This window comes from Triturus cristatus, chromosome 9, assembly GCF_964204655.1.
Source record: "Triturus cristatus chromosome 9, aTriCri1.1, whole genome shotgun sequence".
NCBI lineage: Eukaryota > Metazoa > Chordata > Amphibia > Caudata > Salamandridae > Triturus > Triturus cristatus.
The window spans coordinates 712,379,658-712,404,746 of NC_140592.1; the positions used below are offsets into that span (position 1 = coordinate 712,379,658).

Here is a 25,089-nt window from a genome sequence, read left to right on the forward strand (position 1 = left end):
CTTTCTGCCATTAAAATGGAGGCTGAGCTTCCTGAGTGCTACCATCATATCCATTTATCTCTGACTGGAGTAAGACAACTCCACCAACAGTGAGCCCGACCTCACCATACTGCCTTCTGGGCCCAGCCCAGGAAGCTTTGAGACCCTGAGTATTTCAATCTCAAATGCAGAGTCGGTCCCTAGCACCTTGTTGTCGAAGAACTGTTATGTCTTGGATGTCTTCGCCCTCTGTAGATTCAAGGGGAGCCAGTGTCCTCAAAATAAACCTTTTACTGTATTCTCCAGCATTTCTACTTTAGTCTGTCAATGAGTGATGGAGGAAATGGCACATCATTGAAAATGGCCCCTGTGATGTGACAGTGTTCTTCACCCTGCTCCTCTCTCTACTCGAAGATGAAAACGTATTTGTTGATGCACTTATTATCTTCCCTTATCTATAGGTAGATCTTCTATTCGGAAAGTGCTCCTGCATGGGGTCATTTTCTCCTCATTCTGGCTGCAGGGCTTTCAGAGACACTGCAGCACTGCCATCATTATGGCATCATTTATGCCTGGTATCAATACTGCACTTGACTAGTGGCATCTTCAAGGAGTACTGGGGAGAACTGACAGCATTCAAGAAGAGGCGTTGTGGTGTCCTTGGGTGCCAAGATGGCATTAGATATGATAGAATGGCCCTTCCTGTTCACTGTCCTCGAGAGACTAGGGTTTGGGGGGAAGTTCTTAGCATGGGTCCGACTGCTGTTTGAGGAACCTTTAGCACAAGTGACGGCAAATTGGGGGCATTGGGCTGTTTTTTAATTGCAAAGAGGGATCAGACAGGGATGTCCCCTTTCTCCTTTGATATTCGCGTTTGGACCAGGCACCACTAACGGTGTGGAAATGGGGTGACACGCTTATTAGGGGACTTAGATGGACTGCAGATTGGGAGGATAGGACCTCCCTTTATGCAGACGACATCCTTTTCTACTTGGGGAAACCCTACTCCTCCCAACACAGGGTGCTCCATATCTTGATCCTGTATCAAAATTACTCCAGTTACACCATAAACTGGGATAAATTGCTGATATATGTCCTCTTTGGCCCAAGACTCAAACTTCCCAGAACGTGCATAGCAAGAGTTGTAACAGAAGGATTCCAATATCTGGGAACTTATGTCACCAGAGACCCTGTGGTCTTTTATGAACGCAACTTAGACCCCCACTAAGTCGGCTTCGGGAAGATGTACATCATTGGAGGTCATTTCCCTTGTCGCTGATAGGTAGGGCCTCCTTCTACAAAATTATGGCGCTTCCCAGCTTTTTATACATTTTGCAAAATACGCCCTACTTAGTCTCTCCCACATACTTGAGCAGTTGAAGCGGAGGTACAGACACTCCTCTGTGATGGAGAGACTCCACGAATAGTGTTAAATAAATTGACTAAGAGATGGTACGATGGAGGGATCGCTCTGAAGGCGCTTCAATATTATTACTAGGCAGCGCAGCTTCTAGTGATCAATCAGTGGGTACATACAGCACATGAAGAACCGACCTATAGGGTGGATAAACACAATATGGGATCGAGGGGATTCCTTAGGGCCATCTATGGGGGAAAACGAGGATCACAATTAGCAAACACCAACATCAAGCTCAATCAAGATATGGCATACAGCGTCAGCGGCCCTAGGGCGGCGTGAGAAAATTACCCAAGCCACTCCCCTATCAGATACGGTGCAGTTGGGATTTCTAGCAAACCACCCAGGTTTTGATAAATGGGTCCTTATTGGTCTCTCAAGGGTAGGTGACATGTGGGTGAACCTCCATAGGGATTACAAGTTGGTGTCATAAAAAACCTTCCGCTATAGTCAGATAACGCATGCTCTACAACTTGCCATTCCAAAGGGTACCGATCTCCCGGTCTCCTCCCCTCAGTAGGATAGGTTGCTAGATTACTATCTGAAAGAAAAAGCAATGTCTTTAACCTATTGAAAAATACTAAACAATTCCCCCAACAACTTGGAGAAAGTCCTGGGCAAATGGGTGGAGGATATGGGGGAGCTGAGTGATGAGGAGTGGCTGGAGGCACCTGAGTCCCCCTGGTGGGTGACCATATGGTCACAATTCAGATTGGTCCAACTAAAGATCTTACACAGGACATATTATTCATGCACAACACTAGTAAAAATGGGCAAACTTGAGTGAACATAATGTCCTAGGAACTGCGGCCAGGAGGGCACATTTTTACACATGTGGGGGAACTGTCCAATGATTCAGATGTGCCGGAAGGCGATTGTAACACGTTTGATGATATTGTGTGGGGAATAGGCAGAGGCTTCTTCTCAATGGTATTTATTAAATATTTAGGAGACAACAAATCCAACAGCCGGGCAATGACTGTGGGTCACCTTAGGCCTCATGGTGGTCAAACGTAACATAGCTAGAAAATGGAGGGTGGAAGTGGGGTCCACATCCTGGGATTGGGAAACTGACATGAACTAGTGCATGCAGGCAGAGAAGGTGGCTTACAAAGGGAGAGGTTGCCCACACAAATGGACACAAATTTGGGGAGGCTGGAATGAAAGTAGAGGGATGCTCTGTCAGACGGTTGTTAGCCCTCCCAGTTTTGAAGGGACTGAGGATTACGTACAAATGCAATATTATTGAGATCTGAAAAGGGAGAAATGGGTGAGCAACGCATCAAAACTTGGAGATCAATGTCCTGATATTTATAAGACATAAAATTGTGACCTGACACTGTCTGTGATAACCACTACTTTCATGTGTCCTTTTGTCCTTTTTCTTTTCCCTTTTACAATAAAAAGATGTTAAAAAAAAGAATTGTGTGGCTACGGTGCCAGACATATGAGACAGGTTTACATGTCAGAGAAAGGCAGAACTTGGCAGAGTCGGTTAGCAATGAATGAAAAATATGGCTGCAGTTATTACAGTTGTGCTAAGGCAATGTTTTATGTTCTAAAATCACCAAGTCTAACCTTTGAACTTTAGGCACTCAAATGATTGCACCTAAGCAGTAATATTATGTTCGTCTTGCATGTGTCATAAATTGTGCAGAGTGAAACCCCAGGTTGCACACCCTCTGACAACTGATATCACTGACGTGGAGACAAGAATTCTCACGGTAATACTGATCACGAGAGAGTCTAGAAGGTGGCGCCATTCATGCCTTGGAAATAAGAGTGCTCCCCGATTTACATACCGCAAGAAAATGAGAGAATACACTTTGCGCATATTCCTAGTAAAGCAGCATTCAAATGTGCAAGGAGGACGGGGAGAGAAAATCTAGACACTGATCACCCATACATCGCCAACATCCTAGTGTGACTGTGGGGTGCTCCTAAAGACCCTCCCCTCACATAGATGCAGTCGCATCCAATGGCTGGCCACCAGAGACGTTTTAAGGCATGGGCAAAGTGGGCAATTTCCCAGGGCCCTCACCTTCCATGGGGACCCCAGGGGAAGGAAATTTGATCTCTCTTTCAAGCTCGCCTCTGTCTTTTCCTATATCTGAACCTCTCTTCTTTTCTCTGTCTCTTTGCCCAGTGTCATCTTAAGGATTTTTTAGGTCCCCAGAAAGGAATACTTCAACCTTTTTTGCGCGAAACCCGTTTCCAAAGGTTTGTTTGGCACCATATAGGCTACAATTAGCACAAACATAGGTAATTAAATTCAAAGTTGTAACAAACAGGGGCCCCGAAATATTTCTGACCCGGGACCCCAAACATTCTTAAGACAACACTGCTGGCCACAGGGGCACTGAGTCTGTGAGTACTTTTTGGACAGTACATAGGCACCCACAGCTCAGTCTCTGAGGGAGCTTGAGGGCCTCCAGAAAGTGAGGATCAGTCTAGGCCAGCACCCTCCCTAACCCTAAGTTACTCCTAAAACATAAGGACTTGGGAAAACATGGCGCTCTCCTGTATGATCTCCCATATCCCCACTTTCAATGGAGGCGATGCATTGGGAAGCACACTCTTCTGTCTATGGTGTTATTCACGACCACCATAACTGAGTAGGCACTCCATGACAGTATCAGAATTAGTGGCGATACCACCACTTGTCTGAACCAAGGACATTGTTTGTAGGCTTTAAATGGGAATTACAGTCTCCAGTGCACTACTGTGTAATAAATGGCATTACATGGGCAACCTCAGAAGGAATAAAATATACACCCAAGATCGACAAGTATACAGAACCCCTGATCACCCTGCTTCTTTGCTAAAAGCCTTCATGTCACAGCTGGTTCTATGTCACTCTCAAAGTGTCGACCAGAAAGTACAGAATTCGAATTTAGCCCTTGCTTGAGAGGTACGAATGTGCTGCTCATGCTTCACGTGTCGGTGGGTGATGTATTTAGGAATCCATTGTTTCTAGGATTTTTTTGTACCTAATCAATTTGCGGAATTTGTCCTGGTCGAGCTGATAGTATAAACGTGACTTTCCTCTTCAACATTCCTAATTCAGTAGCCCACATGTTTCATTGTTTCCTAGCAGGTGATGAATATTCATGAGCTTTCGTGTCGGGTGTGAGCCGTTAATTACATACTAGTCAATGTGGCAGCGGTGCTATAAAACCTCTTTCGAGGCACACATTTACCAGCACTTGGAGAGCCCGGCACCTTCTCTGCCAACAATCCTCAGACTCACAGGAAGGTAAGTGCTTGAATGTAGGCTCTTTATTTGCGGAGGGTAGGGTGGCTGCCATGTTGGGATTTGAAGCTGCTGTAAGATCTCGACTGTTTTTAGTTTTCAACAAACTACATTTGGAATGTGTACTATTGAATTTTCCTGAGAGTGTGAGTAAAACGCCCTTTCTCTTATTGATCTGTAATATTCATAGATGCACGTGCTATTTAAGTGTTTGGGGGATATTCCTGTGAATTTTTATTCCAAGGTTTTTTATTCCCGGTGAAAGCAGTTCATATCAATCTCTCGGGTAGGATTAGTTCGGAGCTAGGAGTGTGTCTAGAAAAGTGACCAGTGAACTATATACTCAGTGTCCGTAAAGACATGAAGGGGGATCTAAGAAAGTCGGCAGGTTCTCAGTGTACCCTAGTGTCTCAACCCTAAAGCAGGAGTATACAGGCAATTATTTTCCACGATTTGAGGTGGTTTGTATTCTAACTGAGTCAGTCATTTCATTTCATTTTGGTACTTTATTTCGGTAATAGACCATTAAAGTAACAATTCTTCAGTGCAAGTACAAATACATCATACCATAAAAAGATAAAAACAATTCAGGATGTGTTACATACTCAGTAATAGCACTTTATTTGATAAAAACAGTAAAACCAAACAGTACAATGTTATACTTTGATATCTATAGAGTAAAAACAATTCATTTAAGATGGATGAATTATGTACTGAAAAATAGCACCAGTTAAGTAAAATCAATGAAACCGTACCATACATTAAAGTACATTTGTGTCTGACCAGTCAGAGGCCTAGGTAATGCCTACCAAGGGTCCGCCAGGTTGTTTGAAGTGGGACAGAGAGGATTGTGTTCCGATTGGGCCAAATACTCTTGAGATCCTTGCCGACAGAGAAACTTTAACAGAGGACGTATCTGCTCTACATATCCTCGAGGCTATCTTATGGTGGCGGGCTCCTAGATAGCGACGTAGGGGAGCTAGCCAGCTTTTCCTCTGTTTGTAGGTAGGGCAAAAGAACAGGAGATGGTCGGACGTTTCTTCACCCTAGCCACATAAAGGACACATTTTGGATCCACCTTGGTCAGGATTCCATTTGAATGTGAGTGTAGCAAGAGGGAGTGAACCTAGCCTGAACCTTAAATAAAGTGCTTTCATTAATAGAGGATCTATCTCAGTCATGTAATTCTCAAACAGTGGTACTGGTTTGAACTCAAGGAAGCTTTCAGTCTGGTGCCCAGGCCTATCTGGTTACATAGTTTAACCTCCCTGCTCTCCCAGTAGGCAAACGTCAGCTTTTTACAGCGAGGGGAGTGATAGAGCTTGGATCTAGTCAATGCTCATGCAAACCCCTGGAGCTGAGAAACTGCATCACAGAAGACAACCACCAGATTTTTCGTCCCGCCCGGTGATCTGTTCAAGAAATCACTCAAACCGTCCCTGTAATGTTCAGATTCAGGAGTGGATCATACACAACACCTACAAAGGATTGGCTTTATGCGGGTTACAGAAACTATAGACCATAACCCTAAGTCTTGCTTAAAGGCTAATGGAGTACTTAGTGGTAATTTGAGGGCTGCTCTCAGGAAATGATTCTCGTCTTTTTTCATTCCATTTCGATTTCTTTGGCCCCAGAGCTCTTCCCCATATGTAGCAGCAGCTGCGGCTTGGGACCTCCAGACAACAAGAAGGGTGGAGACTGGGTGCGAGTTGGTCTTAATTGCACATTTTAAAATAGGAGCTTCCCAGTGTTTAAAAATGAGAGTGCTTTTTACAAAGTGACCCAGGTGTTGCAGCTGGATAAGTGTATGCCAAGGGAGTCAAAGTCTGTCACTCACTCTAGTTCCACCCCCTCAAGGGATATATTCCCTATAAAGCCTCTATAGGGGTGGATGGCCGTAAACTTAGTTTTGCTTTCATTGATTGCTAGGCCATGGTCTGAGTAAACTAAATTGAAGTTATTCTGGAGAGTCTCCAGGCTTTTGGGAGTCTTAAATGCCAACAACGTATCGTCTGAGAACAACAAAGCAGGTTTCTTGGTTTCTCCTTGTACCGGGGAATCATTGTCGCAGGCCAGTAGATAGTCAATACCCCATTAACAAACAGCAAAAGCAGCATGGGAGCAAGTTTACAGCCTTGCCTTACCCCCTTATCTATCCCTAAAGCATCAGTAGTTTCGCCATTGGCTCCTCAACGAATTTGGGCAGAATTAACTTCAGTGGAGCCAAATAATTATATTAAGAAGGGGGCCAGGGAGTCCCAGGTCTCTGAGGATACACCATAGTTTATCTCTAGGGACCATATCGAATTCCGCCTTAAGGTCTACAAAAGCGATATAAAGACTAGCCCCATTTAAGTCGACCTCCGTCTAACTTATTGGTCGGTACCTAAAAATCTGGTCGACCACACTAGTTTTGGTGTGGAATCTGGCTTGAAAGGATGTCAAAATCTTGGTTTCATCGAACCAGAGTAACAATCGGTGTAGTATTAGCTTATTTGTTTTGACTGGAGTCAATGAGTCTAATTGGGAGATACTTTGCCGGGTCTGTCTTTGGGCCTTTTTTAAGGTTAGAGATTCTTTCCACACCTTTCCAAGATGTTGGGAGGTCTGCTCCTGCCATGACGGTGTTATCGAGCCGGGTAAGGTATGGTGAACAAATAGTGGATTCGGAGATGAACAGGCCCCCTGGAATTCAATGCTGCCAAGGGCTTTCCCCAAACTTCTGTGATTTAATGGCATTACAGATTTGCGACACAGTGAAAAATACTTCATTTCTGGAGGTGTCAGAGTTGTAGATAATGAAACCGAGTGTTGTGGCTTGTAAGGGACCATAGTTATCTTGGGTCTCCGGATTGGGGTGGGAGGGGGAAGAGGAGTATAGGGTTTTAAAGTGGGTTACCCAGTCCTGGGGAGCAATATTAGATTCAGGTTTCGCCAACACTGTCTTGGAGCCTTGTGAGATGACATGCAGAAGGCTGCCTGATTCCCTGAGTACACAGCGTTCAACATTTCGGTCCAAATGGCCATATCCCAGTTTGATTTTGCACATTTTTTGACAGCTTAGCAGTCTGGATGTTGTTTGGCAGCCCTCCCTAGATGGCACGGAGGAGGTGGCTATTTGCTATTCTCCAATTTCTGTTAAACCGCGAGTGTGATGCAGTCACAGTAGAGTTCTTATTTGAGTAGGGTTTGGTAAAAAAGCCTGATTCCTAACTCCGCGAACCATTTAGCATGGACGTCCATTACCCTATCGGAAGGCAGCTCAGGATGAACTAATAGGAGCAAGATGTAGGGCAGGCCCTGGTGTATGTGGGCGTATGTATTCTCATTATTCAATACAGTCTCCCATCCTACCTTCCTTCAATCATTGCTTACTTATATATCATCACAAGGTAATCAAGGGTCCTTATTTGACCTGTCCGTTTTGTCATGCAGTGTAAGAAACAGAGGAAAATGATCACTCTCCGTCCCATATAAACCTCCATATCTATAATGAGTTCCCAGAATCGGAGGTCCACAAGAAAATAATCAATACAACTCTGGCTGAAATGTTTTTTAAAGTTGGGCGCCTCTCTACATAGGATTTCACCCTGCCATTGCAGGTCCTCAGATGACAACATATATAGAGGTCCAGCAACTGCAGGTCTACTTTTGATGTGAACTTTAGACAAGGACCCGCACTCTGGGGAATACCCCAGGATTGATCTTCATCACCGATTATTTCCCTTTGGAAAGTGGTAGGTTTGAAACGTGTTAAAACTCCCAGCTACAATTACTACTACCTCCCACTTGGATTTTGAGTTAGTAATATCACTCAGTTGGTCTAGAATGGAAGACTCTGCTTACTTGGGAATGCTCCTGCTATAAACATTAAAATAACAGTAGTGTTATTTTACCTAAAGGGCAACCTCGAGGCCAAGTAGATCCATTGAATTGATTGGCAGTTGCTTAACGTGGTCTCCCGGAGGGATCTTAATCCATGTGGATAAACCACTTGAAAGTCTAACGGGGTTGGGTTTGCGAGCAGGCACATGACATTTCTTATACCCTTGTCTATGGGTTGGGACAACCTCCCAGGACTCTTTAAACATAATAATATTGGCTGTGTATATAAAGGGCCCTGAGCCCCCCTGGGCAAACTTACTCCCCAGTCCCGCAAAGTTCCAAGAGATGATACAAAAATCATTAGACCTGCATGTCTAGAGAGTGGAAAAATTGTTCACTGTGCAAGATGCAAGAACTAGTTGGAGGAACCTACACTCGGGGCTGCTCTCGGTCATGACTACCAATTGATGAAGGATTCCAGTCAATCCACACAAGAAGGAGAAGATGTGGTCTGAGGGTGCTCCTGGCTCTAAAGTAGGGGGACCCTTGTTTTGAACGGTATCTGGGAGTTATTGGGGGTAGAGGTTTGTAGACCATTCACAAAAGCTTAATGTGAGAACTGTAAACTAATGCAGTCAAAGGTGTCAGAGTGTGAAATACAACTCGCACTAATTATGTCAGAATGTATTACAGTGTAGCATTTTCTCACGTCTCTAATCCAGTGCATCACTTTATGTATCAGGGAAGCGTCATCTTCTTCGACACACAAGGGCACCTTGGGATACCAGTCATATATAACATACAGCTGTGGGAAAAAGCATTTAGGGTTAGTTTTAGACAATAGACAATTGGAAACTAGGGTGAGGCAGTATAGGTTTAGGAGTAAAATCAGGGTAAAGTAATGGAACCTGGTTATGTGAATCCTTGTAACCATCAACCTGGCTTGTCGATGAGTTTTCAAGGTGCTGGTATTTCGGCGAGGACTGTAACTCATCACATAGGGCCTTAATCTCAGCCCATGAAGAATTAGTAACTACCCATAGTTCTTTGATTGGGGCGCAGGTATCATCCGCTACATCTGACCGTTGTGGGGGGATTAGCAAGCACTCTGGAGTCATTTGGCAGCGTATCATTAGAGGCCAAAACAGAAACATTATTAGATCATGTAACCACAGGTTCTAGTGGAATGTGGGATTTAGAGGAATTAGAAGAAATACACAACGGAGAACTGCCGATAGTGGACTCCCCCGGGGCATTTCTTATTGAGCTAATTGCCATGAAAGGAGACCATTTGCCCTTTCCAACTTTTTTAAACAACTGGGCAACTTGTGTCTTTTTTGGCTTAGCACCAGAAGCATCAGGTTGAAGGATTTGATCTACCTCCTCTACAAGATGGTCTGTATCTTGTAGGGTACTGCTGTGGGATGGGCAGTCTACTGCTTTTTTCCCCGTCGATTCACCAGTGAGTTTTTCGGTGCTTTTCCTTTTCCCCGACGGTTGACAGGTTAAATATCACTCTGCAGGTATTTTAACTAAATAGTCACACTACAAATAACAGTCTTCCCTCCAAAAAACACTAAAAATTGGCCAGGCTACAAGCTTATGTGGGAAAACCATGAGGGGTTACTATTATTTTAAATGCCTAATACCGCTTGCCTCAGTGGGGGAGACTGTTTGATGATGAGTCCTGGATCCGGTCTTTGACATATTTGGTCTCAGTCTGAAAGGACAGCCAAACAGGCACCACAAAAGTCAGTAGGAATATGTTCGTAAGAGTTGACCTTATTTAGCATGGGGATTTGCAACTCGGCTGCAAGGCCAAGGGGGGTAGCCTGCCCTCCCACTTCCTGTCGCTGACGTGTGCAGGGCGGTACCGCCACTGGCCCGGGCATGGCCCATGTGGCGGGACTGCTCGCCACGCTTAATACCGCTTGGTAGATCAGGTGAGGGAGAAGACCAGGGACCGCCTCCTGGGGTCCTGGTGATGCTGGACTGTGTAGTACCCTCTGAAATGCCGCCAATTTCACCCGTGCAGCCAGACTCCTCGCCGTGCTTTATAGCGCTTGGTAGATCAGGTGAAGGGAAGACCAGGGACCTCCTCCTGGTGCCCTGGTGATGTTGGACCATGTAGTCTCCTCTGCAATGCCGCCAACTTCATCCGTGGAGTGGGACTCCTCGTCGCGCTTTATTGCATTTGGTAGATCACGTGAGGGGAAAGACCAGGGACTGCCTCCTGTGGCCATGGTGATGCTGGACCATGTAGCCCCTCTAAAACGCCCCCAACTTCTGTCCTTTATTGTATGAATTCACCTACTTAGGCAAACTCCCACTCTCTGAAGTATCACGGATTTTCCTGAATGGACGAGATGGTGTGATTAAAGTACTAATTACGTTTAGACGGAACTGAGGGATTTGGTTCAGATAAGAACATGTACTCAGTAGTTATCAGCAAGCCTGGTCAACATTTCTAATACACCAGTGCAACATGCGTATTTTTATGAATTTTGCTTTACAATTGTTATGTGAAATTCCCAAAACTAATCCCAGAGAGCACGGGAATAACACAAACCACCTGAATATAAGTAGCTTTTGTTCATGCCTCTTGCGTTTTCGCTCTATGTTTAAGTGCAAAATGCATTCTCACACCTAAAACGGACAGTTTCCACATTATTAAATGTGGCATATTATAATGGGTATGCGTGGAGTGGAAAAATGGATAAACACATAAGAGAAAACAGGTGGGAGGCTTATAAATAATGAAAAGTAGAGAAATAATCCCGAGAGAAAGGCTAGGAATAGTGACAGTTAAATGACTTTTGGGCCAGATGTACGACCCTTTTTTGCATCCGCAAACTGGAGATCCTCCCGTTTGCGGACGCAGAAAAGTGTAATAGCATGTACAAATGCTATCTTGCGAGTCACTGACTCGCAAAACAGCATTTGCCACTCTCGCTGTTAGGAAGGGGCGTCCCTTCCTAATAGCGAATCAACATGCTATGTACTAATGTTTTGCAGCCGCATTTGCGGCAGCAAAACACTTGCCGTTTACCACCTACTTCAAGTAGGTGGTAAACCAATCGCAAAGGGGAAGGGGTCCCCAGGACCCCTTCCCCATTGTGAGTATGTGGGGAAATATTTTTTAAGAGCAGGCAGTGGTCCCAGAGACCACCGCCTGCCCTTAAAAAAATGAAACTGAAAAGTTTCATTTTTCTTTTTTAAATGCATCCTGTTTTCCTTTAAGGAAAACAGACTGCATTAAAGAAAAAGAAAACTGCTTTATTAAAAAAGCAGTCACAGACATGGTGGCCTGCTGACCCCAGCAGGCCATCGTCCCTGTGAATGCTAGCCATTCCTAAAGGGGTCGCAAATTGCGCCTGCCTCATTCATATTAATGAGGCATGCAATTTGCGATCCCATTAGGAATCACAAACAGTGTCTGAGACATTGTTGTGCATTCCAATGACCGAGTCGCAAATGCGACGCAATTTGCGACTCGCTAATTGGCGGGTCGTACATCTGGCCCTTTGTCTAATATCAGATAGTGTTTTGGAAATGGAAACTGAAAGTCATGACGTCATTGGGCTTCTTAACCGTCATTGGTACACTCTTAACTGCCTAATAGAAATGGGGGAGGAGGATGGTGATGAAATATCAAGTGTAACTGTCACACTACAAAAATATCATATCAACAATACTGACAACCAAAATATCAGCTAGGTCAGTAATTGTTTGCTGTACTTATCACTACATATATGTCTCTTGTCCAAAAATTGATTTTTAAAGTATGTAGATGTCAAGTTAAAATAGTAAATCTATACTTACCAATATACACGTAACCAGTGATGCAGTGAACCACCCCCTTAAGCAGCATAAGCGGGGGTTGCTCATTGGGTGAACGAGCGGGGTAACTGGGTCCCCCGAAAACGGTAATTCGATTTGTATGGTGCTTTCCTGTCTGCAAACCAAATGCTAATAAATACGATTAGTTAAAAAATGAACATAGAGGTTTGGTAGGTGGGTTGACATTCCTTGCAAAATAAACAGAGACATGATGAAATGTTTAAAGTAGGGGAAATGCTCAGAGAGGGTGAAATAAAAAAGTGAGCATGAGAAAGAATAGTAGGAAAGAACAAAATAAGGATGAGAGACATAAACATGGGTAGATGGAAAGAGAGAGGAAAGAGCTGGTGGTCAAAGGAAGGTTGCAAGAAAGGAAGTACATGTCGTAAGATATAATGAAGAAAAGGTGTAAAGTAGGATGGAAGGGTGAAAGAATGAATGGATGGAAGCATGAAAGATTGGGTAGATGGAAGGACACAAGGATAGATGGAAGAGTGAAATGATCAACAGATAAAAGGGTGAATGGCAGGAAGAATGAAGAATTGGCAGATGGGTAAGATTGTAAGGAACGATGGTGAAAGGAAGAAAGGAAGGAAGGATGGATGGATGGATGGATGGATGGATGGATGGATGGATGGATGGATGGATGGATGAATGGATTAATATATAAATGGGGAAAGCATAAATGTATGAATTGATGGAAGGAGGATGAGAAGGTAAACAAAATTCTCCTAGGCGCAGGTTTGCTCACTTGGCATGCTGGGTGTGATCAGAGTTATGGTTAAAGTGAAGGTATTTTTATTTTCTTCCTTCTCCCTGGAACCTACCTCCACAATATTTTGGCAGTAGATGTTTTTTGTTACAACATTCTTGCAGCACGATATTTCTTTGGTCGATATTCTGACATACAAGTGAAAGGATCAGTGAGCAAGAAAGGTAAAGCAAGCTAATGAGTGAAAGAAAGAGTCAGATTGCAGCATAAAACAGGGAAAGAAGCACTGACAACAAAGAAAAAGAGTTCAAGGCAGTCAGGAGTGAGATGGCAAGGGAGACCAATAGAAAGAAAGAGTGGAGTTGAGAGGAACAAAATATATCAAACAAAGTTGTGCATTTGGGATTATCGAACTAACTAATCCTAAATTTTCTGCAGGTCGGCCAACAAGAAAAACGCCCATCATTGGCTCATAAGAACATCCTTGGTGAGCCGTGGGACTGAATCCGAAGAAAACCGACAAGCAACAGAGTCATGGCCCAAGACAGAGTGCATCAGGACTGCCAGGTAAATAGACAGATGTAAAAAACGTAGAAACATCAACAAATATCAATATGGAATCAATAAGGGCTTCTACTATACTTGAAAGAGAAGATTGGAAGTGTGGTTCTCTTTCACTTCTAGAACATTCTTTGTTGGCTGTGGAAGGACAGATGTGATGCTCACAAATGCCACTATGAAACACAAAGAGGACCTATGGTACAGCATGGGCACACACACATATCTCAATGGAAAATTAATCTCGTTCTTTACTGTCATTTTTACTTAGCATTTGTATAGCGCACCCTTATTGAGGCTTCGTAGCACATTTCATGGTTGAAGGCAGCATCAAGGCACGCCTGCCACAGCTCCCTGCTGGTACAAAGCAGACCCAAAGCTGCTCAATGCCCAGCTTGATCTCAGTTCTAATGCAATCACTGTCTTATGTCTGCACAGGACACATCAGTCAAGAGTTGCTGTTGCTGTGCCACTCAGTGTTTCAGTGAGTATTTGGTTATTTTACTTCATTTAAATTAACTAAGATTATCATTTTATTCTGGGACTTTCTTGGTGTTGGAGAGCTCTTGGTGTTTGATGATTGAGTTTCCCTGGAAATGGAAATCATTTTATTCGGAAAAATAAGTTTCCAGTCACTGCTTTTCTCACAAATGCACATGAATTAGTTCCACCTTTGTGCCTAGTCACTGCTGAGCTTTTCCATGAATGGCTCACTGATGGAGTCTTCACCCTCATCTCCATTCATGCCTTGACATACCATCCGGCACAAACATCTGCACAGATGACAGGTCATTGCAGTCTCCAGGTCCCTGTGGTTTTGGGGACCTGGAGCCGTACTACACAGAAAACCTCAGGGGTGCAAAGGGCATGTGCGCCCGCTCTGTGCACCCCTGGGACACATTGGTATTACAGAAGGGGCCTCAGAGGCTTCTACGGCCCACTCTGTGTTACAGATAGCTCTGGCGCACGTGGAACACCAGCGCTATCATCAGAGGGTGTTTCTTCATTTGCACAGAGGCGTCAGCCCATGCACTTTGCCTCTGCGCCTGTGCCCTATTTTGGACGCAGACATGACTAAAGGCAGCCTTCTAGAGGGGAGAAAGGGGGTCCCATGGACCTCACAGACATCCCCTTGTGGGCGGGTGCAGTCACTCACTGCATCCACCTGCAAGGGGATCTCTCACCCCTCTTGAAAGTGCAAGTGGGTGCCACCTGCACAGTGAAACACGGAGCAGCTTTAAAGCAGCTGCGCCGTATTTATCTGGAATGCGCTGCCCCCAGGGCAGCACTGGTTCGCGGCTGCCCTAGGGGCAGAGCATTCATGTAATATTGCGCTCTTTCCCTGTTTGCGCACTGCACACCTATTTAATGGTGCACCATTGCACAAAGAGGGAAAGCCACCATATTTGTTACACGGCTCCAGATGTACTATGGGCTGAATCGCAATTCAGTTGGTGTTTGTACACACCGAACACCTTATTACCATACCTTCCTTTTCGACTGTGATAGAGATATTACTCTTGAGCACAAAATGAACATTCAGTAGGATTTGCAGAATCCTGTCCTATTAACATCAATGATGCAGGTTTCTGTCTGCGAATGGTGCAGAATGGTAGGGACAGAGGACTGCAAGGGGCAGCGGACCTCATCCCTGCCTTTGCATTCTTAAACAACATTTTATTTTATCATTCCACTTCCTGTGCTTTATAGGAACAGGAACTCCAATAAAAAATAGAATACGCATTTGGCAAATGCCTCGCTGGGTGCATGCAGCAGTACTTTGGAACTCTGGCGGATCCCCATTCCCAATAGCCCACATTTGCAAAGTGGAAGCTGTCCCTCAGACGCTACTTCTTCTTATGAGAATGGATACCACAGCGTTGGGTGTTAGTATTCAATCAATGATTTACAGCAGTTATTTGTTGAGGCTGGGGCCTGGAAAGAAGGTTGTTTTCAGCTGGCTAGCTAGATTTGCTTGAATAGATCACCTACTAAATGATACAAAACGTTTTGAACTTAATGCATAATGGGGTTGGGAGCTACAGAGGAGCCCTGAAGATAGAGATGATGTGGTCTTACTGAGGCTGGTGGTTGTATGGAGAATGCCCTTCTTTTGGGGTGATGGTGGAGTCAACTATGGGCCAGATGTACAAACATTGGGAAGAGTGATTTCCTAATTGCGATTTCCTGCAAATCGCAATTATTAAATCACTATTCCTAAGGTATGAAACTTGTTGAGTTTCAATTAGTGATTCCTAATGGGTCGTAAATTGACCTACCTCATAAATATTCATGAAATAGGTCGCAGTTTGCGACCCATTAGAAATCATAGCCATCACAGGGATGGTGGCCTGCTAGGGTCCACAGACCACCTTGTCTGTGATTGCTTTGGATTAAAGCAACGCTTTTTACTTTAAAATGCAGCCGTTTAACTTTCATGAAAAACTGAATGTTTAAAAAGAAAAAAATGAAATGCTTAAAAGTAAATTTTTAAGAGTAGGCAGTGATCTTTGGGACCACTGCCCGCACGTAAAAAATATTTGTGTTACATTCTCAAAGGGAAAGTGGTCCCATGGTATTCATTCCTATTTTGAATGGGTTACCACCAACTTTGAATTGGTGGTACAATATTTATGTTTTGTGAATGAAATTTGGTCCCAAAACATTAATACATACCACTGCGAATCGCTGTTTGGAAGGGATGCCCTAAACACTCCCCTTCCAAATACCGAATCGCAAACCAATCTTGCGATTCAGTAACAACTTAGAAGAGGGATCTGAGGTTTCCTTCAATATATTCTTAGAACGAAAGGCACATATTGAGTCGGATGCCAATACTTGCCTTCAGAGAGCACACAGGTAATGAAACCTAGAGTGAAACACGTGCTGGCAAAAAAGATTTTACATGAGTTCTTAACTTACAAAGTAGAGTAACAGTATGGCATGAACTTATTTTGCAATTGGAAATTATAATTCACTGCTTAAAATAGGAAAGAACAATAAATATGCAAAAAATATGTTTGAAATGAACTAAAAAAAAAATCACTTGCTGTGTGCCTTGAAACATGTTTTGTTGAGAATTACAAGATGTAAAGGGCTGAGAATTATACGACAGGACGAGAAGAGAATTATAGAAATAAGTGGGGTCCGGATGGCCTTTAAATCAGCTCTGTTTTCGATGTTAACCTGTTGCTGGCGAGAAGGTGAGGTGGTTAGGGACTGAACGTTTAATTTGAAAGTTGTTTTTTGTTTATTTAACCTTTCTAAATTGCTTCTACCTTTACTATCACAGATGAGTAGCAGTAGGCATTTCAGAAATTGATATGTTTTCTTTTTTTTCAGAATGGCTTCTTGGTCTAATGTCACTTGTTTGGATAGCACTGAGCATCGCTGAGATTGTCATTGGTAAGATCAAAGGATCTCATTGCCTCTTTGTACTCTTTCTTCTCCTCTCCACCATGACATATGCATCCCTTTTTCTATCCTCTTTTCATCCCTTTTTCCAGTTCACCTCATGAGATTAGGAGATACCATCCCTGGAACGTTTTTTTTTAATGCTGAATGGATACATACTTATAACCTGTTGACTAGTAATGCCTTATTTGGTGTACGACATGTGATTTGGTATCTACCTCATTAACGAGGACGTCGTCGATCTTTGTCCATCTCTTTTAAGAAAGATTTTGTTAGTACTCGAGCAGAACTTCTGTGACACTTTGGTTTGTGGTAGATCATTAAGCCCATACTACATCTCACCAAGGGGCTGTCTCCGGCGACAGGCCCACCCCCACCTCTCCACTCATCTAAGGCATCCTTAATTTCACCCTATAAAGGAGCTTTCTCTGGACTGTTGGCCATTTGCAATGTTTTGAAACTCAATAAATACATGTAAAGTAGTCTCTGTTGGAAACAGTCCCAAACAACATCTCTGGATAGTTCTTTTTTAAATACATATTTTGGCCAAAACCCTAATGCTACTCACTCTTCAGCATTTTTTTTTCTTTTGGAAGAACAGAACTGCAAGCACCAAAATGCACTGAGACAAATGTCTGAGTAGCCGTGAGGGACTCAAATGTTTCCCTAAAGAGAGCTGTCATAGTAAATTAATTGAGTGCCTCTTAAAAATAGTTCTCACCTCCCCGACTGTAATCCAAGGGCAAGAGGTTGAGGGAACCTCTGCCAATATTCAGGATGTGACTCACCTCACTTCTTGAAATTATTGCAGGTAACTCATCCGAAGGGAATTTCTGTGTTTAGATTCAACCAACCTAAGCATACACTCTACAATTTTCATAGGATAGGATTTCATTAACATTCTTGCTATGACACTGCTCATAAGCATGATCTCTTTTGTCTCACATTTTTGTGAGAGCTCTGAGGTGTGACTGCGGGTGTTATATAATGCCTCACAACTTACAATTGAGTTAGTAGTGTAAGTCATGGATTGTCATGTGATCCCAAAATGATCCGATGAGCTATAAGAAAAGCATTTAAAATACAATTAAAATAATAGATTGAAAGAATTAGCTAGAACATGAAACTGACCGGTAGGAAGAGAGAGTGAGAATGTGAGTGAGAGAGTGAGAGACAGAGAGAGAAAGAAAGAGAAAGAGAGGGTCCAATAAAAATGATTGATTGGAAGATGGCTAGAATTAGAGCAAAAGAACAAAGCAAAGGAGGAGATGAGGATTGGAGAAAGGGAGGAGAAAAGAATGAGAAAAAGAAGTTGACAAGGCACAGGTGGTTTAAAAAGAAAACCAGAGTCAAGTCAGGCGGTGTGTTAAATCATGTGTTTTTAAGCTAAACTGCTTTAGGCCCCCATTTCAAGTTCAGGGCTAAATGCTGATCTCTGTGTAAACTAAGGGATGGGGATTCTGAGTTGTTTGATAAACATACCCTCACAGTTTTCCCTGATGGAATAAATTAAGGTAAAGGCCATTAGGAATGCCAAAATATGTGGAACTTGGTGTGTATACAAAACAGTGAGGGATGGAATGCTTGAATTAATCTAAGACACTGGTAATCACTCAGGCCGCATCCCAATCCATCATTATTTGGCACACAATGCCGACTCATTTTGGACCCAGCTTTATGCAAATCAACCTTGACCCTGCTCCAATAGGAATAGTCCAGCCCGAACTGCCAAGCCAGGACCTTCCTGAACCGAAAAACACACAAACCAGAATTTGGTGTGCTACCTTAATAATTGTACATGTTATGTCTCAGTTGCAAGATGAAAACTAGGAAGAGGAGGCATTTACCATAACTGGGGTGGTAAATACCTCATTCTGTGGTAATGGTATTACCAAGTGTGGTAAAAGCCTTCACTGACCTAACTCGGAATGAGGTCCATTGTCTTTCAACAACAAAACACACAACTGCATATCCCAAGATGGTTTTGTCTAGGAATGTGCTTAGTGGCCTGGAGATTTGAGGCCATACTGTCTGCATTCTATACATTTTAATAAGACTAGTTCCTCCTATCAGGTGAGTCTGGAGTATCTGGCAACGTGTTATTTCCTGGTAGAAGATAAAACTAAATATCAGCCACCCTACTGAAGATTTCTTTGGCAACATTTCATTGCTCTGTAATGCAACACCTATTGTAGTTATTTCACTGGTCTGTTGTTTTCATACTTACAGGTTCTGTTTATCTGCATGAATGCCCAGCACAACGCTTCATCCCTATCTACCTCATCGTCAATGGCGTCACCATCATCATCATGTCCCTCCTCTCTATTGTGGCTGGACTGAGGCCAAATAAGCTCGTCTATGGCATCCTTGCGCTGTTGAGCCTCTTTTGGTTTGCTTGGCTTATCACAGGTAATACCTTTACTTATGTCGTACAGTTCTAGGGAAAGTTATCATCAACGATTGGAAGCTATCAATCACGAGATAACGAATGAAATTAGCAGTCCATTTGCAACATAATTTATAAACACAAAGTGCCATCCATAGGATGGTGGATGAAGAAAGGGCTTTAAAATGAGACAACAAGCCATTTACAAGATAGTGAATGAGCATGAAGTGGTGGGTATATTGATTATCATTATCAATATACTTACAGATAAAGTGATCAGATATGCTCCTTTTTCTGAATGGCTAGTTGTACAATTTATTAACATCACAACAGAAAATAACCACCACAATGTACATTTTTGGGCAAGGTAAGACAAGTGATACATTCTATTTCTTAGTAAAATACTAAGATTCTTTGTGTATTTTTGTATTTAAGAGCACTTATAGTGGTTGCTAAAATTGGTCTGAATGTAATTTTTGAAGCATCATTTAAAATATGATATATTTGTCCCAAGTCAAATTTCCCGCGGCAGCTTGTTCCATAGATTGATTCCAAATACCTATATTTTCCTGCCTCCAGATCTCTTATTTGTTGCATTTTATTGGCGATATTTATATTGGGTTGATGTAGCCCCAGAGGTTATCACAGTGCTTTACATCGGCAGATATTTTGTACTGACAGATGCAGCTTAAAAAAAATGTCTGGTTAACTTACAAACTGGGTGTGGCCAGGTAAAATTCATATAAGAACAATCATTGACATCTGCATAAATTGATAGGAGGTGCTGTGGATTGGCCAAGAGGGGACATTGGGTAGGGAGAGAAGTAAACGGAGAAGGTGAAATGTTTCAGTTCTTTCGTGGAGATACGGGCAGGGGAGTTTGGCACCTGTCTGTTTCTCAAATCTTGACACCCTCATTCAATTATTATTCAATGGTCTGCAAAGGGTGGCAGGTACATATTTATTTACGCCTTGACTAGAATGGAGGAACCCAGCATCAATCAGAACTCAAACATAAGCACAAGACATGTAGTTCCTCCGCAGGCCCTGCCTGTGAGCAGGCCAGAGTTTGCGCAGGGGTCGGAATTTCATGTTGTATGGAGTTTACAGCACCCACTAATTACCAGGGGCAATATAGTCCACACCGTTCATAAAATTTGGGCAACCCAGAATTGCCAGATTGGACAGTTGAAAAGTACATTGTTTATCATGAGATGCAGATTGTGGTGTGTTAAGCAATAAGGCCTACCTGATCTACTGGGCTAGAGTGGGTTTGTTTTCTTAAAACAGTTGGACCAGGTCTTTACCATCTTGGTTGAAGCTTCCAAGCAGCTTTTCCAGCACAGAAATGAAAATTATATTCTAAGTGGTAAACTGGATTTTACCATCAGTTGTAGGCTGAGCTCTATGATAAAGGGAAAAAATATATATCCTACTCAAAAAGTATTTCAAACAGAGCCTTACCTTACTCACCACTGATAGAAAGCCATTTTAACATAAAAAATAACCTTAAAGTTTCAAACTTTTATCAGTGGGGGCCAGAGATTGCCCCAGTGAGTGAAAACACCTGAAGTAGGGACTTCGGAGAGATTTTCCTTAATCTGCGACACATCTCACTTAGTACCGCTAAGGTCCACCCAGTTTTACTGTAGCCCCCCAATGACTGCTTCCTGATTGCAAATAATTTCTTCTCCAAAAAGGTTACGCTATCTAAATGCATCTCTGTTATTTCCATGGTAAATATTGAAAGTGAAATTTTACACTTATCTTTTGTGATATTTAATGTTATTAGTCCTCTAATCCCCCCCTCATGCGTTAGAGAGCTTTGGCCGAATTGTTTAATATAAATCGAATATACAGTGTCTTTAAGCTTATATTATAGAACTGTTTAACTGAAAGATTCATAGTTTTATCATTGGTATCAATGTACCTTCTGGAGATTACATCTTATGCCAGGAAAAGGGAGTTATACGTATAAGTAGAGTTTTAAGTGACACATGGTGGCTGTTGCACTCATGGGTTTTGTAGAAATGTGGGTGAGTAAAAAATGTAGGATTATTTTAAAGATGGTCCGGCAAGGATCTGAGATCAGTGCTGGGGATATGATAAACCTCTGTTTTTTCACCCAACAGGGAGCGTCTGGACTTTCCCGCTGTACCCCAACTACACGAACTGCAACAGAACCGTCTACCTATTTACGTTCTCCATCTTGATCATCCAGTGGATCGTCCTGGCGCTGTCCCTCCCCGCGATCATTGTCAAACTTTTCTCCTCTTTCCTCGCTTGTTCTTCTTGTTCCTCATGCTGTCTTTGTTCTCAGTGCTCCTCTTGCGTTTCCTGTGTTACTAAATGATGAACTTAAGGCTCCAAAATCCTTACATTTTGTTAGAAAACTTGCAGTTCCATGGACTATTTGCACAACGGTGCCTCAAGAAAGAAATTGGTTATTTTGTAAATTCATAATTGCTAATGGATGGTTTTGTTGCACTGACAATTAGGGACCACCTTTCCTCCTGACTGACACATCATCTACACACCAGGATGATGGCCCAACCCTATTATTATTAGGCATGTAGTTTAACAATAAAGACCACATGATAACCAAAGGTGTAGTGTATCCTGATTTTGCACAAAGGCAGAACACATGTAGGGACCAAAGGTAAAACTTGGCTATGAGAGAGGGTCACTGACAAGTGGCCCATGTATAGCGCCAATGGAAAACATGGCATGAACTCAGCCGCGGCCGGTGTAGGTAAGACCAGTGGGGCATCGAGGCCGAGTGGGGGAGAAGGGGTATTTTGAAAGATGAAGACGATGAGATGTCGAATCCCCCCCTACTTGGCCCCACCACACTGCACAGGCTGCAGCTGCATGAACTGTTCTTCCACTTAAGTAATTAACTGTATTTTGAACATCCTAGTGACACAGAACTTATAGATTTACTGGGTTTGCTGTTGTTCCTTTTAGAGGGTATGTATTTCAGCAATTCGGACTGCACTCTTCCTATTGAAGGAGGGTTAATATTGATTTATATAAGGTTGCTCGCTGTCACAAAAATGTAACAGGTGTTGCGATTCGAGTTATTTTACAGGCTACAAAATCAGTAAACTCTTAACCAAGATTTGCACAGGAAATCATTTTTTCTAGAATAGTTTTGTTAATTGCCTGGTACAGCACACAACAACGAGCACAATTTGGTGCACCAGCGAACTATCATGGTAAATAATAAAAGATTACCACCTACGGCTCACAACAAAGGTTTTTTTCAGATCATTATGATGACCCTAGACAGCCAACATTTCTGGGAATTGAGAAAATTGAGCCACACTGTTGAAATAGTGTAAGATGGAAGCGTGTGTTGGAAAGAGAAGGCGGCCGAGGTTTACTAAGGCTTCATGCCTGTGCAGGCAGCCACAAAGTGGCGCATGCTATTCACTATTAACAGCACAATCTATGTTCCAATGGGAAGGTGAACGTTACAGATCACACAAACTGTTGCTTGAAGGTGGCAGTACTAGGGTGGATCAACGCAAGCATGCACAGGTTCTGACGCAAAGCCGGCTCTATGAAGCATGGCAAGACCAGGCCTTGCTAGTAGAAGAAGGCTCAAGAAAAGTACATTTTATTTTGTATTCATTCCATATGGGATGCAGTGCACAACACATATCCCATGCACTGGAGCCTTCTGAGTTTGTTTACAAATAGAAATTAGTTCTGGAATGGTATGTCTCCAGCATAAACCCTATGTTAGACAGTGAACACTCACAGATGTACCATGATGCCAGCGCCTTTGTGATTTATCAGACGGAGCAACACCAGTTTAAGGTCAATCTTGGTAGATTCGAAAATAATGTGGGTGCCATGCTGAGCTGGGTGAAATATGTGTACATCTGGGCCTGCATGTGTACTTCAAATAAGAAAGGTATACATATAGACCTAATTTGAAATGAATGTTTCCTTGTGTAATGTAACTGGTGCTCGTGTAAAGCGCTCCGATACCTGATACCTTCGGGTCAAGCTCGCGCTATATAAAACTAAAAATAAAAAGTGATAAAGTACCTCTAAGGCGAATTGCTGAATGCCATAAGTTATACATTTCTCTATTTAAAACAATAGTAGTTATTTTATGTGAGTGATTATTTGGTGCTTCTCCTTTCAGTATTTTATCTTAATGTGACAAGTCAAAATGAAAAACATTTGAGGGTCATGGAATCACAGGTGTAACGCCTTTGCGACAGGGTAATGACTGACATACAACTTTAGAGGTAGAAAAATGCATAGCGAATAGTTTTTTCCAGTACACCACTACTTCTTACTAATGAAGAAAATGTGACTGTTAACACATTCAAAATCATGTATGAATATATGATTATTATTTGTTGTCGTTGTTATTGTGCTTCAATAAATTAATTTGTTTGGAATCCTGGAATCCTTTAAATAATTCACACCTAGATATGAATGGGATGCACAAATACAATTAAAAGATTGTGTTTTAAAGACACTGTCGCATTTTTGTTCTTGAATGTTCTTTTGTGTTCTTCGGCATTTTCCTTCCTGAGCAGAACACTTGCTAATGTACCAGATATGCCATTGCATTTTTCAGTTCAGTTCAGTTCATAATCTTTATTTGAAAAGACAATCACAACAATACACACAACATTTCCATTAGAGGATAGGTACACCCTATTATCATAGTAGTTTGTATGTATACAAAATTATTTAACATTGCTATTCAAGGATTTCAGAACCGTATAAAAGTTAAGAAGTTCACTAAAAGCGTAAGACCATTGTATTCATTAATAAACCGCACATATTGTTCTAAAATGCTTGAAAATGTTGATTTCCATAAAAATATCAGTCAGTCAGTCAGTCAGAATATCTTTATTCGACTTATTACAAGTCATACAAAGAACAAAAAAATATAATTATTTTGCAATGCAATGCCTACTATACATCTATTTACATTTCCCACACAAAAAAACCTAATAAACAAACAGAAGAAAAATTTTAGACATGGATAAAATATTTCTATACAAATCTATCACGTAAACATGCTCAAACAACAAGAGAAGTATTAAAGTAAGCTATGGCTAACAGGTTTCGCCCGCATTGCGGCTACCAGAAAGTTTGCCATACAAAAAGTAACATGTATGTTAGGTAGTAGTTGTAGAAAGAGCAGGGCTGGTCTTACTTGGACAAAACCAGCTTTTTTCAAAATAGGCAACAAATATTTCTTTCTCTGCTCATGGTATATACTACAAAACATAACAAAGTGCAGAGTATCCTGCACCGAAAAATTGTCGCAGCAGCACGGTGGGGCCTGCTCAGGCTTCTGCCAGGTCTTAAATGAACCTAGATAAAAATGTATCAAATTAAATCGGAACTTTGATAATAAAAACCTGTGATATGGGAATGTGACAAAGTTCAAGTAGGGGGCGAGTGAGGGTGTACAAACCAGGAGGTTATGTGCCCTTACTGCGGGTTTCAACACTTCGAGATCCTCCCTCCGTGCTTCCTGCCTATCCCTAAATAACTCTTTGATGGTTACTATGTCCTGTCTCCTAATATTTTCCGGAGATGAAAAAAGATCTGGGCGACCCAGATCTGCAAGGGTTTTAGCTACATATGCCAACCAAGGGATACTGGTGTATTTATCCAAGGATAAGACATCGTGCAAAATCTTGTGGTTCAGAGGTAGGTCATCA

General features: G+C 42.4%; 1 protein-coding gene across 1 annotated transcript; it reads left to right on the forward strand.

Moving 5' to 3' along the window:
• The first annotated feature begins 4,601 nt into the window (after window positions 1–4,601).
• LOC146798571 (transmembrane protein 272-like) lies at window positions 4,602–23,805 on the forward strand. Its single transcript, XM_085625876.1, has 6 exons — window positions 4,602–4,652; window positions 13,465–13,593; window positions 14,023–14,068; window positions 16,927–16,989; window positions 19,228–19,407; window positions 21,517–23,805. The coding sequence occupies exons 2-6, from the start codon at window positions 13,561–13,563 to the stop codon at window positions 21,735–21,737; spliced, it is 543 nt and encodes a 180-aa protein (XP_085482002.1). The 5' UTR covers window positions 4,602–4,652; window positions 13,465–13,560; the 3' UTR covers window positions 21,738–23,805.
• Window positions 23,806–25,089: the final 1,284 nt, after the last annotated feature.

What these genes read in the sequence shown, in the direction of transcription:
- LOC146798571 (XM_085625876.1), top strand. Translation starts at nt 13,561, where the DNA reads ATGGCCCAAGACAGAGTGCATCAGGACTGCCAG. An exon ending in CTGTGCCACTCAGTGTTTCA is followed by an intron (nt 14,069 to 16,926) that starts GTGAGTATTTGG and finishes CTTTTTTTTCAG; the next exon opens with AATGGCTTCTTGGTCTAATG. An exon ending in CATCGCTGAGATTGTCATTG is followed by an intron (nt 16,990 to 19,227) that starts GTAAGATCAAAG and finishes TCATACTTACAG; the next exon opens with GTTCTGTTTATCTGCATGAA.